The sequence below is a fragment of the Megalops cyprinoides genome, chromosome 3, assembly GCF_013368585.1.
Source record: "Megalops cyprinoides isolate fMegCyp1 chromosome 3, fMegCyp1.pri, whole genome shotgun sequence".
NCBI classification, from domain to species: Eukaryota; Metazoa; Chordata; class Actinopteri; order Elopiformes; family Megalopidae; genus Megalops; species Megalops cyprinoides.
The window spans coordinates 18,753,437-18,772,815 of record NC_050585.1 but is presented as its reverse complement, the minus strand read 5'-3'; the positions used below and the strand labels follow the sequence as shown (position 1 = coordinate 18,772,815).

The window sequence follows — 19,379 nt, the reverse complement described above, 5'->3', positions numbered from 1 at the left end:
AAGAAAATATACATGACACAAAAAAGCAAGACCGATCAGTCAACTGCTCTGTGCCTGCTTTAAGAAGCCAAAAGTGACAGGTCTTCAGAATAAGCTTCAGAATAAGGAATCACAGTCACCTCCCCCTCCACCCCACCTTGCCTTTATGGACATTTATTCAACTTCTTTAACCTACTGTGAAGCACAAAGAAGAAGAAAATATTGTCTCTGGCTATTGCCAAATTGTCAGTGAGACTAGTTTAGTTCAACACCAGGAATAATCAAGAATATAAGGAAGTACGGGCATTTTGTAGGTAAGAGTAATGAAGATATCTCATTGTAGCTTTTTAGTGGGTTCAGTGGATAACCACTTCCACACCTAAGGATAACCCTTCCAGACTTTACACTCTGAAATTCCTGTCGTCATGGTGAGCTGGGGGGACTGCCACCATTACAACCCTCCCCCACAAACCAGTCCCCAGCTCCCATTGGATAAACAGGATGTCAACACAGTCAGCAAATCAGAGCACAGATGGTACTGGAGATCACAAATTGTACCCCAGATGGCCCTAGAGAGGCTGTGTGGGGTTCCACAGAAAGCTCAATCAATCCAGGGTTTATTACTGTAATGACTGTGGGTGAACATGCAGATGGTTATAATGTTTTGATAAATGTTTTGGTAATATTTTGGTAATGTTTTGCTTTACTAGAACTGACCTCCATTAAATCATGTGTTACTATTACAGGTAATATCAACTTTTATAAAAATCTAAAAACAACGTTTAACATTAGTTTTTTTTCGCTGCTCATCTATCATAATTTTTTTTTGATTTCTTAATGTTGTAACACTGATATTTGCTCACCGTGTATAAATAAATGGAATCTGAAGTGACATGATTGAAATAAATTATATTTTGTCTAATTCAAATTCAGACAGCAGGACAGCAAATTTCAGACCAATAAAGGAATAAGGAATCCTCTGTCCAGCTTGTTTCTGATGAACATGCAGTGGCTGGTTTCCACCTCTGTTACGGTAAAATGGAGTGATGCAGTGGTGTACTTTACACTTTTCTGATTGAACATTGAAGGAGTGATTTAACGCTGTTGGGCTGACCCTTGACCTCTTCTATGAATGGACAACCCTTCAGCAATAGTGGCCTAACTATGTTATCAAACTGCAGGGAGCGACAAAACACCAATTTAACTGAAACTCACAAGCGAACAGCGATCACATCCCTTGAAAGCCTTTGTTGCTTTTCAAAACAACAGAGGTAATTTACAACGACACGGACAAAAATGCATAACACATGACCAGATGCCAAGGAACGAAGAACAAAGAATTAGCCCTTGAATATTCAAACAGTCCAGACAAAGTATGTGTCACGAAAACCAAAATGTAATATGTAGTAGATGTCTGGTTGATGGTTACGTCTATGCATTAAAATGACACACCCTCAATGCCTGAATACCCAATACCCAATATCTTTTTGTGGGGTAACATTTCAGCATCATGAGGTCCTGCTAGCAGTGAAGCACCAGCTCCATGGCTTGCAGAGTTCTGTACTGGCCTCACCTCTGATGCTGTTGTCGGTAGAGTTTGGTTGTTTCACAATGTGAAACTTTTTAGCATTAGCATTTTCTGCATTGCTCCGCACAGAGCTTCTCCCTCCCTCAGCTCTGCCACACCGGGTTGTGCTCTCAGTGCTGTTGCCATGTCATGTGCTGCCATTGACATGCTGTGCTCTGTAGCACTGGGAGACAGCTTCTCCCCGTATTACACTCGTACTCCTACCAACGACCGTGCCACCAACACCCACGCAAAACACAATTTCACCTGCAAAACAGACCCTCTGCAACTCTTTCTTGTAATTAAACTTGAATTGGGCATTTTGTGAGCTTTTTGTTATGTTATGTAAGAGTGATGTGATGTCCTGTTTTTTGTTTTTTTTTGCAGTATCATTCTCATCATGATTATTGTTTCCCTTTAATTACTGCATTTTCCTCAGTTTTTGTTGGTTTGTCTTGTTTGAATCAGTTTGCGCCTGGGTTCTTGCCCCAAAGTGCACTAGAGAGGGGCAAGCCCCTTTGCATGTCCGCCTTAAGCGGGCACCAGGAGTCAAGGCAACAGTTCTTGGGTCAGGGATTTGGCGGGAGCGGGGGTCAGGGTGGGGGATTTTTTTCGGCAGGGACAGGAAAATGGGCCTGGCAAGGTGATTAGCCTAACCCACGGTTTCTTTGCCACCACTCTCCCGCTCTCGCTGGCCACTCTTGCTCATCTTCATCTCCGTCAACTGGATGTACCTCAAAACGTTAGTGTCTGCGAGAGAGAGAGAGAAAGAGGGAGAGTGTGAGAGTGGGAGGGAGAGAAAGGCAGAAAGAGAGTGCGAGAAAAGGGGCAAAAGAGTGAGAGAGAGAAAGGAAGATGGAAAATAAGAGCGAAAGAGCGAAAGAGGGTGGGGGGGGGAGTGAGAGGGGAATTGTGGGAGTTGGGGAGAGATGAGGAGGGAGATTACAACAGATTATCGGGGCGATCAGAGGCACTTTTATTGACTGCCAGCTACACCACTCTGTGGCTTTCACAACATCCACACTGATATTACAGAGCATCTCACTGTGGAATACAATAACACGGAATCCTTAATGCGACAGAATTCACAGAACACGGAGTGCACAGACCTCAGGCCCTGCTGGGAGAATTAGCTGTGGATTTGGCAAAATAAGCACAGATTCAGGCAATAACCCTGCTCGTGTGGGCATGTCTGGTGTCAATCACAGGGCACCCCCGTGCACACCTGAGGCCTGTGCCCTGCTTTCGCGCCTCACCTGTGGGCTCGCGGTTCTTGGCGTCACGCAAGTAGCGCAGGGCGCGGTCGTAGTCCCCCAGGTGGTAGAAGGCGATGCCGGCGCGGTACATGGCCTTGAAGTGGTCCTGCTGATGGCTCAGCACCTTCAGGCAGTACTCCTTAACGCGCTCGTAGTTCACCAGCTCTGACTGCAGCAGGCACGCTGAGGAAGGACACACAAGGTCTCGTCACAAAAATGCATTTCAGCAGAGACAGAGCACTCTCACAGAGCACAGGGACGCAGCACATTCTCATTTTCCCCTATATGCCATACATGTTATCAATGCACTCAATATAGTTGTCCTGTACGTTTTTAAACATGGTCTGACTATAACTGGACCATTTCTCCTGTTTTAGGCACAGTTGTTTTGTTTATTTCATTTTCGTAATTTTTTTTTTTGCTTTTCTTCACCAGATTTTTGGCAGTGAAAATGTGTGGTTTTAATTTCTGGGCAAAGCTCATATTTGCATGGGAGAAATGGCAACAAATTAAAAAACAACATAAAAATAGGTAATAACACACTCTTTAAAGAGGAGGCAGCCTGTACAAATGTTTTGAAACATTAAAAGGTTGCCAAATCCTAGATATGCCAAAAAAGGAGAGTGTGTAACGTACTGGACTTGTTCGTCACAATTTAAATTCGTCAAGCTTCCCAGTTTCTCCTCTCCCTTATCCAAATTCTGTCCAAAAACTCAGAGACGTCACTTCTACTCTCCATGAACAGCACAGGCTGACACAAAGAAGGGTCATTTTTTGGGCTTGGGAAGAGAACTATGGAACTCACTAACTACATGATGGAAATGTGCAATCTAGCTCAGCCACCAGTATGGCTTTCAGTTGAGCACTCTTCCCCTCTTTCTCTACAGCGTCTTTTGTGTCTTATCTGAGGAAAGGCTGAAGACATGTGACTTTCAACATTTACATTGAGTCATTTTGCAGACACTCTTATCCATATTGATTTACTTGGCAAAGGTCAAAAGTTGATACAATAACAGCACATGAACAGTACTCTGTAACATGTCAATATGGCACACGGTGCTGCAATTAACAGCACCACTCTGAAAATACAGACTCAGTGCCACAATAATCAATATTTCAACAACTAGTGTCATGGTGCAATGGGGTATCCTAAGGCACTAGAGGCATAGAGCAATAATTACCTAACACCCTGGTGTCATAGTGCAATAGTACTGAAAATGTTATATGATGAAGTGCAAGTGCAGTAAATGTAATGACATGAAGTGAAAGGAGGAAGCCAGTAGGTGAATCACGTGTGAATTCTATAGAGCCGAAGTGGGCTTGCATCAACAGGCACTCGTGAACGGAACACTGGCAGGAGATTGACTGAATCAGATCTACTGAATGGTGATCCATAATAATTACCAACTTGAACGCACTGTTTTTTTACAAAAAGCTTATTGACTGGGCAACTCAAAAGCCATCATTGATTTAAACTTTTTTTGTTTTATTTTTCACAGGTGGCATGCTTCTCCTTCACCCAATCCTGGCAAGTGGAACTATAAAACCTACATTCTCATATATGACACCTGACGATGCAGTACTGCGTGTTCCAGTGTGTTTTCCACCTAAATCTTGTTTGCTGATGAGTTAATGATGAGGATGACTGGCTCTGGCTACCGATGTCTGTCAGCCCTCTTTCCAGACAGAGCATCTCCTGCCATTCTGCCACTTGCAGGAAGGAATAAGCTGGCAGGGACGATGCGCTCAATTTCACCTGTTTATTTCAGATCACTGAAGCTCAGGTGTAATCCCAGTGTGTGTGTGTGTGTGTGCGCGCGTGCATATGTAATCTGGCTTTAGCGCTCACACAACTCTGACAGCGGTGGCTCTTTTTCGGAGCTCTCGCTCCCGCTCCCCAGTCACCAGCGCTGCTGGTGTGTGTTCAGTCAGCGTTTGCATCAGCGCCCTGATGCACAGTTGGGTTTGGTGGCTGAAGCCCCCCCAGTGACATCAGCGCAAATGTGCCCGCCTGCTCGGGGTGTGACTGACCCTCAGCAAGGTTAAGGTTATTCTTGACCGAGGACAAGAGCCCCTCCCGTCAGAGCGCCCACCTGACCCACCGACCGCACAATCAGAGCTCTCTTTCTACTGGCACATTCATGCCTCCACCCCTGTGGGCTCCTCCCACCTCCCCCCCTCCCCTTGTGTCCCTCTCCGCTGTGCATGGGTTAGCGAATAGCGTGACTCAGCGCCAATTCGCTGGGAGACAGTAAGAGGCAGGGAGGAGAGATGGCGGGAATGACGCAGGATTGGTGGGGGGGGGGGGGGCACACGTCATGTATGGGGACATTGGGGCAGCAGCGCCTGTCACCTCCCTGTGCCTCACAGCTGTCCCCAGGGAGACCGTGGCAAAAAGAGAGGGGGTGGGGGTGTGGGGGCGGATTTGGTAATGCTGTCCTGCTGTACTGTTTGTCCATGGGTTTGTCATCAGAGGCAGGGGCCACTGCAGATAGGAGAGGGAGATACAACACAAAGCAGAGAGGGGAAGGAATGGATATATATATATATATATATATATATATATATATATATATATATATATATATATATATGTGTGTGTGTGTGTGTGTGTGTGTGTGTATATATATGTAGTATATAACACGACATATGAGTCGCCCTGAGGAGAGTGTCTCACCGTAACAAAGAACAATATGAATTGTAAGGCAGAGAGGACTGACACCACTAGGACCATTTCAGGAGGAACCTGTGGGCAAAATTATGTCTACCACTATGTTGACACAATGTTGATGCCGTTGGTAAAAAGACCTATAAGACCTAAAACAACTGAAGGCCATATCTTCAATTTTGCCCATACCTTTGGGGGGTGTTGTGCTGATCTTTCTCTCTTCCTTTCTCTACCTAACCCCTCCTTGTTTGGCTGTTTGCCAAGCAAGTACAAGTACCCTCAGACTACAAATTTCATTACTTTAAGTCTACGTTCATTCCATACAGGGAGACACAGAGAGAGAAGCAAGAGGTGTGTGTGCATGTGTGACCAGTGTTTCAGAACGTACTGGAGGATCAACAATGATTCAGCAGTCTCTGGCAACCCCAGCAATTGAGAGTCTCAGCATAAAATTACAGATATAAATACAGATTTACATATATTCCAAAAAAACAAAATATCTTTCAACCACAACACGTTTCAAATATTTATAGTTGAAGAAGTCGAGGTTAAGTGCTAAAATATGTTTGTGTTGGGGTCCCTGCTTGCTGACTGTGTTAGCGTGTTCTCTGTTGTGTTACTTTAGACCTCGGTTGTACATGTGCGGGCCCTGTTTCGTTTCTACAGTAACATCACAGTCCTTCCAACTACGGTCCTAGTGAAAGAATGACAGCCCCCCCCCCATCGTCCATCCTCTTTTTTGTATGCCCCTCATCCCGTCATCCCTCTTTTCACTCCCAGCGGAATGCTGGAATGCTTTCAGCAGATCCAGTTTCAGCTGGTAATGGACTAATGGCCACTCGCACTCGGCCTTAATACCATCATCTATTTTTTTTTATTATTAACATTTTTCATTGATCTTCGGCATAATACAATGGACAGCACTTTACATGAGGTCTATCTTGCGGCAATCAGTGGCATAATTATAAAACATGTTTACTCTGTAAAAACAAAATGGGATGTACTATTTTTTTTTTTATGTTTACCCACAGTGATTTAAGATCACACATTCAGCCAACCCTTGACATGGTAACAGAGGCGTTTCCATGTTTCAGCTAGTGTTCCATCTCTCCTAGCTACTCTGGCCAGCCTGCTTTTCTACAATGTGGTTTCAGTCTTAAAATCAATCATTTCTGTCAAATTTGACAGGGCAGACTTTTCTACGGCTGAAGCAACAATCTGGCAGTAGAAATGATGACAAGCATTAGAGGGGAAACTCGTTATTTATTGTTTGATATTCATGACATCTCCAAACAGGTAATACTGGCACAACAGGAAGGCCCATCCTAACCACAGACTGCATACTGTTATTGTCCAGAACAGACACACCCTTGGACAGTTCAATTTCATATTTGTTGAAAACTTCCCCATCTCTTTCTTGTGTCTTCAAAATATATATCGCTATTTAATAAACTCATTTAATAATCTTGTCTCCTGTATAATATTCAGCTGCAGACAGAATGCCAAAGAAGAGCTGGATAAATAATTAGATATAGAATTACCAGACAGTTAAATTTGATTTTGAAGACATTAAAAAGGTCCATTCAATTTGCCCACAGCCGTCCTATCCAGTATGTCATAGAAACCTAACTGTATTTGAATGTAGACCAAGATTCTGTTTCCATCCCACACAATATTGCTACATATTCTAATCCTGATGCTGGTATAGATAAGCAGAGGCCTCTTTGCATTTCTGTTTCTATAAACGTGTCCCAAAGATTAAAGGACCAGACAGAGCCATTAGTTGGTTTTCCAGTGAAGTGACTTGGGAAGGAAGATTCCACACAAGTCCCCGGCTAAACACCTGAAATAGGCAACACCGGTTTCCTTGGCAATGTGAACTGCGCTAGCCCCTGTTTGGGGGTGCTGGGGGCCTTGCCACAGAGCATAGACGGAGATCTCAGTTCAGTCGGCAGGGAAACAGCGACTGCATGCATTCTGAATGGCCACCGCACTGGAGTGTTCCTGGCTTGCCCCCTCTTCACTCTTCACCGCTCTATCCTTAGATGTCTCATGGACACAGAGATTGGCTGTGAAAGCAAAAAATGTGGATGATGGGTGTTCTGCATCATGCGTGCTGGGCACCAAAGAGCAACCATAATCCATGTTGTGGTCCGCTGTGCAAGAAACTGGAAGGCCGGATGCAAATTGCATTTCTCTTTCAGATCTCAACAGGTAGGGGCACTAGCGGCAAAGCTAACATCTGTTGAGCGTGCCCTCAGATTGCTGTTACAGAGGGTCTTTATTGGTCTGCGCGGCAAAGAACAAACTCCAGCAAATGCCTTCCTCTGAGGAAGGAAGAAAGCCTGATTAAGCAGGAGAAGGCACAAAACAACACAGACAGAGAGTTAGACAGAGAGACAGAGTGGCAAGGAGTGACAGAGAAAGAGAGAGAGAAGACCGTGAGAGAGACAAAGGAAGAGGAAGAGAGACAGGAAGGGAAAGACAGAGAGGGAGAGAGAGAGAACAGAAGACAGAGAGTTAGACAGAGAGAGAGTGAGAGAGAGAGGGAAAGAGACAGAAAAATAACTATAGAGAAGTAAAGGGCATTAAAAACTCAGGGAAAATCGATCGTGAAAGCTCACTCTCTCACAGCCCAGGCGATTCCATTTCCGCGGTGCAGCTGACGATTCCATTTTATTCTCTCTCTCCGTTGAATGTCTTTTTTTTGGCAAGGCCCACACTCCCAGTTTTATAAGCGCTGTGAACACGTAGCCAGTCGTCGCCAGTGGCGATTACACTCCTGTTCTTCTTCTTGTAATTGGTTCCTTGTGAGCTTAATGGCGGATGCAGGAACACATCGTTCTCACTGACACATCACCACCCTCTTCCTCCTCCTCCTTAACCCCCAATGCACCCCTCAATTTACATTACCAGCCTGAAACACCTTAGGCTCCGTACTTACCCACAAAAAAAAAACCTTGCCCATTCCTCCGCCCCCATACACCCCCCCCCAAAAAAAGTGGCTTGTGATCTGCATTACAAAACTGGTTCACCTTGGGCCCCTAAAGCCCACAGCATTCACATCACTCCATGCACATGCACACAGACACCCAAACACACCACACACACAAACTCCCACACATCACTCAGCACAATGTCAGTTCAGGTAACGCTGGTGATAATGTTTATGGCAATCCAAGTGCCCCCCTCCCACACCCTCCACCCCCCCCACCCCCCCAGGAGATGGGTTAATGATGGCAGGGGCAGAAGCCTGCTTGGTCAACCGGCTGGCAGCATTAGCGGGCCAGCAGTATGCCCGTGTGCTTTCCCACGTTCCCCCAGCACTGACGCAGGGCGATCTACAGCATGAAGGTCGCAGACAGAGGCCTTCAATCATGCCACTGACACCATCGCCCGCAGGGCACCATGACGCAGCAACCTTAGGCTCTCGCTTTTAATCTTCTCTCACTTCAGCCTCACAAACTCCCCCGTCTCTGTCTGCCTGCTGAGGGCACCACTCTCGCTTGTGTGTTCGTACCCATCTTTCACTCATTTTTGCTCTTGCCCTTCTGTTCCAGATTCGCCCTCTTTCATCATGACCATGTGACTGTTATTCCCCTTCTCCAGTGCTGCATCGGCTTCTTCCCCAGGTAGCTACAGCTATCTTTCTAATGCTGTAATGGCAACGCTGTGGCAGCGGTACTACCTCGGCATGAATTTTCACATCAGTGGTGAGCGAGGGTGTCATGTGTTAACCCAGGTCTGTCTCTTGCACTTCTCCCCTCTCCACCTCAATCCCTTTCCCTGTCCTTCAGCAATCGCGCGCGATAAGACTCAAACCCTGACTGATAACGTTCTTGAAGGGCACTGCCCTAAAATTAGCCCCAGTCACTTGAAGGACCGGTGGGCAATATAAAGTAAACACTAAAAGAGTACCGTTGTATCCCATGTGCATGTTTTTTTCTCTCTCCGTTCCCTCTTTCAGCAATTACCAGTCCACAACAGTGAAAATACAAGGGCATTGTGTGCCTAAAGGCATGTCTTACCACTGGTTCTTTTTTGCCCCCTGCAGTGGTTTTAATCTGTCAGATACAACCTCTCCATGGGGACAAGGGTAGTGGGAAATACACCCAAAGACCAGCTAAAACCCAGCATCGCAATCTTCTGGACGAAGAGTGAAGCCGATGACTGAGGCTTGCATGACACAGGGGGCACTTTAAGGATGCGGGTCTGTGTATACTGGCTTTAGTGTTGGTGCGAAAAAGAAACAAGAAGTTGTATATGTCTTTGTATGAGTATTGTTCAATATTTCATGGACCCCCCTCCTGGTTCTGGTTGTCAACGCAAACAAACAAACACAAACCTACAAGTGGAAAAACATGCATCTCTCTTGTCTCATGTCCCTAATTGGTGTCCCAGGACGGCAGACACCACCAGTCCTGTCTTCACTCTCCTTCACTGTGTTTCCCTCATTAACGCCGCATGATGCTCCATCATCCCTGGGAACCTCAGCTGCCGCCGCCGCTGCCGCCGTCAAGTTCATTTGCACCGATTACCCATGATTCAACAGCAAATTCAGCGGAAAAAAAACACACTAAGGGGGGTGCGATCAGATCATCCTGCCAGTTAATTTTGCTGTGTGCAGGAATATGTGCATCCCCACATCCAGGAACTGAAAGTTTTGTTTTAGGGATGATGAAATATTGATGGGTTTTTCTTCCAGTAAAACTCCCTGGGCAACCCAAACACAGCCATCGGGCTGCAGTCATCCCTTCGGCAGTCACCTCCTCCATTATTTATGAGGACTCAGCACTGACACCTCGCCTCTCTAGCTCGGCTGTTGACTAGAACTTCAATCCCCTGTGACACACACTTCTTTTATTATTCATTTTAAAACCTCTCGCTTTGCTTTGCTGATCCTCTCACCACAAGCTAAACACTTTAGGACTGTGCATGTTCACTACCTCTTTATTTATTCAAATTAGGAACTAGTTTTATCTGTCTTATACATAGCAATCAAAGCTGTGCCCCATTTTCACTCTCTGATTATTTCCACAATCCTACTTTTTGAGTGTATGTATGTGCGTGTGTGTGTGTGTGTGTGTGTGTATGTGTGTGTGATTATTGATTATAATATGTAATTTCTTTAGCTGCATGTGGTTTTCTTATCAGGGCAGCTTACATGGATAAAATTTCTGCATTTCATCCATTCTTACAGAACTGATTCAAGTCAAAGGGTATAGCAGTTTGAAGAAAATTAATGACTTTAGTGTTTGCCCGCGATCATCCTGCAGTTCACTTATGTTTGCAACTAAAAGGACACCAAAATAAAACGTTTTCCCCCTAACAAAGCGAACAAAAAAATGCAGCATGGGGTCTTGCTTTTGTGCTTTTTCCCCTTTTCTTCCCACCCTCACACTGCCTCCATTTCTCACTCTCTCTCTCTCGCTCTCTCTCTCAGTGTCGTGCTCGTCCCCTCCTCCCGTCTCTCTCGCTTGGTGGAGGAGGAGCACTGTGGTACAGTGTGGCGCTGCCGAGCGAGCACCCGGCACTGCCCCACGGTAACGGCGTGCCATCTGCAGACCTGGCAATAGGTGCCCTCGCCCTCCGTGCCCTGCCAACTTCCCCTAATTTATTTATTTTTATTTTTTATTTAACCTTTATTTCACCAGGATATTATCCCACTGAGAATTAGAATCCCGCCCTGGTCAAGACGAGAGTTTAACAGTTACAGTTAGAGTTAACAGTGGACAATATGTCAAACCAATGTAGCAATATACAGAAAATAATAAAGACAATGATAAAATCTGGAATTTGGGATATAGAGAAGTACATAGAAGTACAGAAACACGAACATGATCAATAGGCTAGAAGAGCAGTCATAACCAAATGTTCCTTAATTAAAAGTTTAAAGTCATACAGGGGTATCCAAATGTATTGATACCATCAAATGTTTGATGTATACCATCAAAATGTATTTTTTGAGTTTTTTTTTTCTGAGAGACTGCCCTGATCCCTCCTCCCAAAACTCCTACTCTTTTTCGGTTGGACAGATCTAATAGTGGATGACAGTGAAAGAGGAACCTTTTTTAAGGGTTCTTTTTGAGAGTCATGTTTTTTAAGGAGGAAAGTCGGTCTGCCATGGTACAGCTGGAGCCCTGGGCCCCGACGCAGCGGACAGGTGTGTGTATCCCAGATACCTGCCGCCTCAGGTGATACAGTGCTGGTTGTTACATCATCAGCAGGGCCGACATGATAATTAGTATGCTTTAGCATACACAAGCTGTGCCATGTGCACAATAGTCAAGGACAAAAGAGATAGAGACATTGTGAAAAATTTTCAAAAATAAGGACTTTTGGTCACAAAAAATAAGGAATGGTCACAAGCTAGTCAAAATTTCAATTTCATGTCAAAACGTGAAGAACTGCAAATCTTGTTTAGGGAAGGAGCCGCATCCTCACTAGCAGTGCAATATATCTCAGCCAGCCGCAGCCTGAGGTACAGTGAGGAACCACCGCAGTAATGAAATATAGAGGATTACACAGATATATATACTGTTTTAACAGATTACAGAATTGATGAGCTGTCTAGATTGTTTAGCAGTCTATGATCCTGGAACTGCAGCATTTAATCTTTATACATGTTCACTGGTTTAGATTTATAGATGTTATTTATTATGTGTTTCTGTTTTCATTTTGTATTAAGCAACATGCTTTGCCAATAATTACAAAATGTGATTCATGCCAGCAAAGCAAACTTGAATCCAACTGAGTGAGAAAAAGAGATAAAAAGACAGAGTGAGAGAGGGTGAGAGAGTGAGACAGAGCAGAAGACACACAGTCAAAAAGGAAGAAGACAGGTATATATATATATAAAGAGTACATTGAACATCTGTGGCCATTAGAGTGCATTACTGCATAGCAGTTAGTAGTGGTATAATGGACTTTTTAGTGAACACTGCATACTGGATTCAGTATGGAGAAGGAGATATAAGCTAATGGCAGTAGAAGGGGATGAATTTTGGACAGCAGATGAAGTGAGAGGAGGCGGGGCATGTGTCCATAGCGTCCCAGATGGCCGCTCTCGTTGCAGGATTCAGGCTGGGAGTGCTCTTTGACTGCAGCATTAGCTGATAAATTAAGACGGTTACATCATTAGGCTGCTGATATGGAGGTCTGCAGCAACTGACAGACTGACCCTGGATTACATGTTGCTTTGCACTTGAGAAATGTGTCTGACTAATGGTGGCGTAACCCACTTAGAAATGCAACTGCCATCCCTCTTGGGGAGCTTCACAGAGGGAAGGAAGAAAGGATTCTAGGATAGATTATTTTTCAAGTGGATACAGTATGTTTATGTGTGTGTGTGTGTGTGTGTGTGTGTGTGTGTGCGTGTGCGCGTATGTATGTGTGTGTGTGTGCATCAAATGTTTATGTGTGCATGCTTGTTTGTGTGCTCATGTTTAATACTTGTGTATGTCTATATATTTGTTTATGTGTTTGTATATGTATTTGTGTGTAGCTGTGTGTGTGTACCTTTAATATTTATGTGTGCATTTTTTTGTGTCTGTGTTTATGCGTTTGTGTATTTATGTGTGCCCATATCTGCCACAGGGGTATATTCTAGACCATGAGAACTAGACTATTCATCTTGTTACGTCATTCTCTGAGAGATTCAGGCCACAAAATATCCTCCCATCCGTGTTTTCTTTTATCTCTCTCTACCACACTCCCTCCCTCTCTCCATCCCTCCATCCCTCCACCTCAGTCAGCACCCACAAAATTCTCTCCATTTGTAGAAAAATGTACTCTTGCGCACCAACGCGGCAAACAAGACCCATAACTGCCGAGGTTGCCTGAGAGAACACAGAATCTACATGGGCGCATGTGGTAGTATGAGCAGTGTTGGCGTTAGGGGGCACCATCCCTGCAACTGCTTTATATGTGGGGGCGGGGGCTGCGCAACTGTACTGAAAAGAAAATGCATCGCTACATCGCTAAAGAACATGGGCTCATTGCTCCTATTTATGATTGTCATAACCCCTTTGGAGAGTGGGAGGAGACCACCCCCTCTCACAATGAGAATTGATGATTTAAAAACTGTGAAAGACACTGTCACTGGAAAACAGCATTACCATCCTGAACTCCAGATGACATCAGACGTGACTAATCCAAGGGGAGGTAAAGTCAAGGTCGTTTTTGCAAAGCAGATTATGCAGAATGAGATTATTTTGGAAACATATACAGAAAGGCTGCTGGTATTTTTAGCTCCAAATTGGTGGTCTTATAAGAGTTATCGAATATTAAAAATACAGTGGGTACCCTGATGAAGACACTTGCAACCACAGTATGTTGGTAGTGTGCACTGGGGTTTGAAAGTTCTCACCACATTAATTAATAAACACTCCTCTGTTGTGTGCCTTCACAATTTGGAATATTTTGTCATTTTATTCCAAGATGTCTATATGTTCATAGTTTCTTTAAAAAACTAGATTATGTCTGCAGTCATACAGTGAAGCTAACTATAAAGCCTATAACTTAGTATAATAACCTAAAATAACCTAAATAACCAAAATAATAAAATTGATTAGGACTTCTTAGTTGTTAGAAATCTTTGTCAGCAATTTTTTGAAATGAGCATGCCAGGCAGTTTGTGTTGCACCAGCAGTGTGTTGAGAAGAAACTAAATTACCCTGGGTGCCTCACAAATGCAGAAATGGCTAAACAAAACAAAGAAGGGCTAAAAGTTACCCGAATCCAAAATGATGATCTACTGAAATAATCAGTTGTTGCCATCTGGATTATGAGGACATGCTTTCAGATGAAAAAGACAAAACAAGTGGCAGGGGTTTTTTTTGGATAATAAAACTGATACTTCAGGGTAAGACAAATTCTGTTTGTGTAATGCCTCAAGTGTTTACAATAATGTTACCTTTTCTGTTAACATAAGCCTTTTCTGTGGCCGGCCTCTAATACTTGAGCTGAAGACTCCTGTTGTTAAAAGAGGTTACTGCTACATCGAATACCTCTGGCTTGGTGAACTCAAGATACTTTTTATCATCATCGTTATCTTACATTATATAATGTTTAGTCATTTGTCAGCTGCTCTTATTCAGAGAGACAAAGTAAACAACGGTGCATGTAGTCAGGACCACAAGAGCAACAGTCAGAACATGCAGAACACCACAGACCACAGCCATAGTGGTAAGGAGCAGGGCTTGTATTTGAAGGGTTTCTGGTTCGATTCCCTGCTGGGACACTGCAGTTGGACACTTGAAAAAAGTACTTAATCTACAATTGCCTCAGAAAGTATCCAGCTGTGTAAATAGATAAATTTATAGCCTATGTAAATAAGAGCATTTGCTAAATGACAGTACTGTAAATTTAATCTGAATGTGCCGCGGTACCTCACACAGTGCTGTAGCAGCCGTTGCCATACTGAATGATTAAACTGGCTTCATATCTGAAAACATTCCTTTCCTTTGAAAATCATTTTCTTTTAAAACAGATTTGGCATGATGAGTTTTGAGGATGGGGTGGGGTGGGGTGGGGTGGAGATTCGGTTAAGGCACAACCCTGCCCATTGTTTACCCTCATTTCTGTAGATGCTGCAGTCGGTCAAAGCTGCTGAGGTGAGCCGGGGAACAGGAGAGCGGCCACTCTCAGCCGCACGACAACCTGCCCCCTCGCCTAAAAACGACAGTCCACCTGGCTTTCCTGCGGCTCTCTCAAGGATCCGCCTTGTCGGACTGACCGATTGACGCGACTGGGTGCGCTTTTGAATCGAGCCGGGGTTGTGTCCTGTCGGACAAGGACAGGGAATCGGGGGGGGGGGGGGGGGGGGGGGGGGGTGGAAGCCGAACGAGAACATCACGGTGACGGTGATGGCAGTTCCATTTTCTCCTCTGTCCTTCACACCTGGGTGATCCCCTCACAGGTCCGCAACAGTTGGGAAACAGAGGGCCGCACTCAGCCGACCTTCACCTGACGACAGTACAGTCTGTGCCACGGAGCTGGTGGGTGACTCCTCTCTAAAACACGACAGCCCTGCACAGACAGCACCACCATGGGGGCTGTACTTTGAAACTGACAGGTGATTTAAGGGCAGTCTGCCTTCTCGCTGAAAACTAAGCAGTAAAAGACATTTGGATCCCTGAGGTGGATAGTGTGGACCCTTAAAGGGGGTAACGCACGACATTTTCACAACATTGAATCAACATTGTTGCAACGGGGTCCTGCTGTACTTGAGAATTCCCACATTGCTTGTTTTCAAAACAACCTTGTGCTTCTACTGGCAACCAGTTACCCAGACACCACAGGAATGGTGTGGTCAGTGTTACCAGGTTAAAGCCTGTAGTTTAGAAAGGGACACCTAGTCCCTTGGCCACTCAAATCAGCACAGTACCAAGCAACAGCAGGCAAATGTGCATCCAGTGGAGGACTATAGAATTTATTTCCTAGGCATTTTTGTGAGAGATAAACTTAAGCTGAACCGATAAACAGAAGACTAACAATCAGAAAGTGACAGGAGATTAGAACAAGGAAGAAGACAAAGAAAGCAAAAATGAATACCATGTATTCAGAGGAGAAGGACACAGCAATTGATCAGTAATTTATTTTTATACTCAAAAATAAGGAAAGGAAGGTAGTAAGCGCAGATGGAGCTTGCTTCAGTCATAGACCATGATTTGAGAAGGGCCATGGAAAAAATGATTCCAGAATGAGGACAAAGGAAAGCGTTTTCAGTGTCGTGCTCATAACTGTGTTCTACTAGCAGAATTGCTCCAGGGTTCTGCATCGACGGGAATTACTAGCTATGTGTTTTTTGAGCGTGGTGTGACCCTGTCCTTTGTATAACGCATGACTTGACGAATTATACTGCACAACACCGGCCGACAACAGCACTGCCACAACCACGCCAGTTCACTTCATCTCGGCATAGCTGCCGTTATGAACAATGCTCGGAAAAGACTCTTAAGAACCACAGGAGGATCGCTGTTTTGACTGTTGTACAGTAGACTGACTCACCTGTCAGGCTGTCGTAACATTCGATCTCCGTGCTCTCCACGACTCTCCGCTGATCCTCGGTAAGCTTGGCTGTGGCTTGGTTCAGCAGGTTGACCTCGGAGCCCGTGGTCCCCTCAACTACATGCACCCCTTTCAGCTGCAGCAGAGCCCGGTGGTACTTCCCTATCGCTTCCCTGAATTTCTTCTCTTTGTAGCAACGGTGACCCTCCACCTTAAAGTCCACCGCTTTCTGTATCTTCACCTCCATCTCCACCTCCGGCGCGCCGGCACGGTATCCTACGCCTCCGCCGCCAACGTCCCCACCCGCCGCCGCTGCCAGGCTCCGGCCCCCCGCCTCCGGGTAGCTTTTCAGGCTCTTGATCGAGTGCTGCTTTGCATCCATGTCTCTCAGTTCGCGCGACAGTAGCGGGCCATGCTGTTCCGACACTAACGCTTGTTTTCGCTGGTAGTACTGGAGCAGCGTGCCGTGCATAAAGGATGCGATGCAAGCGGAGATGGGGGAAAACCGGTGACAAATACAAAGGGAAAGCTTTCACAATTTTAACCGACACAAATAAAATAAAAAATAGAAACAAATCAAGTCTCAACAAAAAAAAAGACAAATGGCAACCAGCTTGTATGGACTGCTTTCCTGCTCTGTCCCGCGTTTCCTTTTGTCTCGCTCACTCGCACCTCGCTCAATGGCTTTGCAGGGAGGGATGCAGGAGGAGGAGACTGACCCGATTGTTTTCTCCGTTTTGCGCTCGACCCTTCGGCACGCGCAGCTTCAGCACCACAGACAGCGAACTTAGGGAGCTCGCGCTGCATTGTGGGAGTGGGGGGGTGAATCGTACGATGGTCTTCACGGCACAACCGCAGTTTCAGACAGGTTAGACGTCCTCTTGCAAAACGAGAAATTATTGATGTGACGTATAAATAATCTGTACACAAAGAAGACAGGTGAGGAAGAAGAAGATGAGGACATATTGGTCAGTTACTGCTCAATTAATGACCATAACTGCATGTATTTAAGGTTTTTAGGCTCTTCACCACCGGACACTAGCCAAAACGCGATCATCACTAATAATGTGGGTAACAGGGATATCAAAGAATACTGGTACGTTTGGCTGCAGACCTGGTTGGTATCGACACTGTAAACTCAACCATTGTATTTTATTTCCCTTAATCTCACAGGTACACACACTTTTCACCTCAGTCAAGAATTCGCTGCCTACATGGCTTCAGACAATAACACGTAACGTAACATGTGACATGTGTATTCCAAAAGACAAAGTAAACGACCCCCAGTTCAGCTGGGGACGATGTCACCGCACGGTCCAGCGTTAGCATGACAAGGGAGAAGAGAAGGCAGAGGATCAGTTGACTTCAGCAGCTGGCTGAACGCATTGTACAACAGCAGTGTCAACAACTCTCTCGGGGTCGCATCAGCAACCACCGAGTTCGGAGAATCCAAGGTTAATTCGACAACTTTGCAATCCATGGGGTCAAAATGGAATTTGTCTGCAACTTGTACATTTCTTAAATACAACCCTGATTGCATAATTGCAGTCAATGATCGAGGTAAAAAAAAGACCCCACAATGAGAACTGATTTATAGTGTTTCTCGTCTACAGAAGCTAAAATATTTGGACCAATTAAGTAGACAATTCACAATTCTGCGTATAAAAGAGGTTTCTTTGCACGGGACGTCATAGAATTGTGACGATGTTCGCAGGTACATACGGTAATGCAATATTTAGTAATCGTATTTGTCTTCTATTCTGTTTCATTGATTATTAAACATTACTGTGATGATGCAATTGATTGCTTCGGATAGACAGCCACTGACGCCTTCATACGCTATATGGCCCGTTTACTCACGTGTCTAGCCTCAGCATATACCAAAGATGGTATTAAAACACAATTACAAGACAGATTGTACTTAGCCAGAACCGTATAAAACCAAGTAAGTAGTCCTGCGCGTAGACATCTACACACCGACCCATAACTCAGAAAACCCAAGGGACCACAATCACTTTATCACAAACATGCTTAAACTGATGTTGTCCTTGTGAAGGGTGAGGGCCACAGACCGTGTCACGTGCAATCACTGCTGATTGCGCTTTGCAACCAAAAATAATCAAAACACCCCGAACGCCAGAGCTTTTGCAAGTGAAGAAGGAACAGACCACGGGCAAGCTGAAAGCGGGGATGTTCATGTCAACGCAAACCCAGACACTTGCCATTTTTGATGTCTCCGAGGTACGCCGGTCAACCATAAACAGGCCATGTCACAGCTATGTGCCAAAATACAACTCGGTTCAATCTGGGACTTGCGGTCTCAGCTTGTACACTGGAGAGGGCTTGCTCCGAGATCGAATTTATGCAACAGCTCTTTTGGGATACGGGGAGGCGAAAATAGATATTACTGCAGAAAAATCAGCTTGTGACAGTTATGCGCAGCATGTCTGGCCGCTAATGGAGGGCACAGACGCTAGTGAAAATGTGGTTAAGTTGAGGAGTTGCCTTATATTGCCCATGAATCATGCAGTCCGTCCATGCTTTTATTAAAACAAATTAATATAATCATTTTGTCATGCATTATTCAAACAATCGTGAATATACCCAAAATATGTACATATCACAAAGATATTCAATTCAGTATTTTCTTATCAATATTATGGGCTTCTTAACAACATGGTTATTATATTGCATGCACATTTCTAAGGCATGTTGTGGCATCGATCTTTGGCTAGGATTTCCCCTCTAGAGGATGGTTTCTACATTACTTTGTTGCTAATTTGAATAAAACAAAACCTTTTGCATGCCAACTAACATGATTATTTATGCAGTAACACTCTTCTATGGTGTGTTGGATTCCATACTCACTTTAAAATACAACAAAATACTTTATTAATTT

General features: G+C 44.7%; 1 protein-coding gene across 1 annotated transcript; it reads right to left on the bottom strand.

The window, feature by feature from the left end:
• Positions 1 to 1,913: 1,913 nt before the first annotated feature.
• On the bottom strand, positions 1,914 to 17,266 carry LOC118773956 (tetratricopeptide repeat protein 9A-like). The gene is made up of 3 exons (XM_036523010.1): positions 16,481 to 17,266; positions 2,803 to 2,985; positions 1,914 to 2,296 (listed from the first exon to the last, which is right to left on the bottom strand). The coding sequence occupies exons 1-3, from the start codon at positions 16,950 to 16,952 to the stop codon at positions 2,199 to 2,201; spliced, it is 753 nt and encodes a 250-aa protein (XP_036378903.1). The 5' UTR covers positions 16,953 to 17,266; the 3' UTR covers positions 1,914 to 2,198.
• Between the last annotated feature and the right edge of the window lie 2,113 nt (positions 17,267 to 19,379).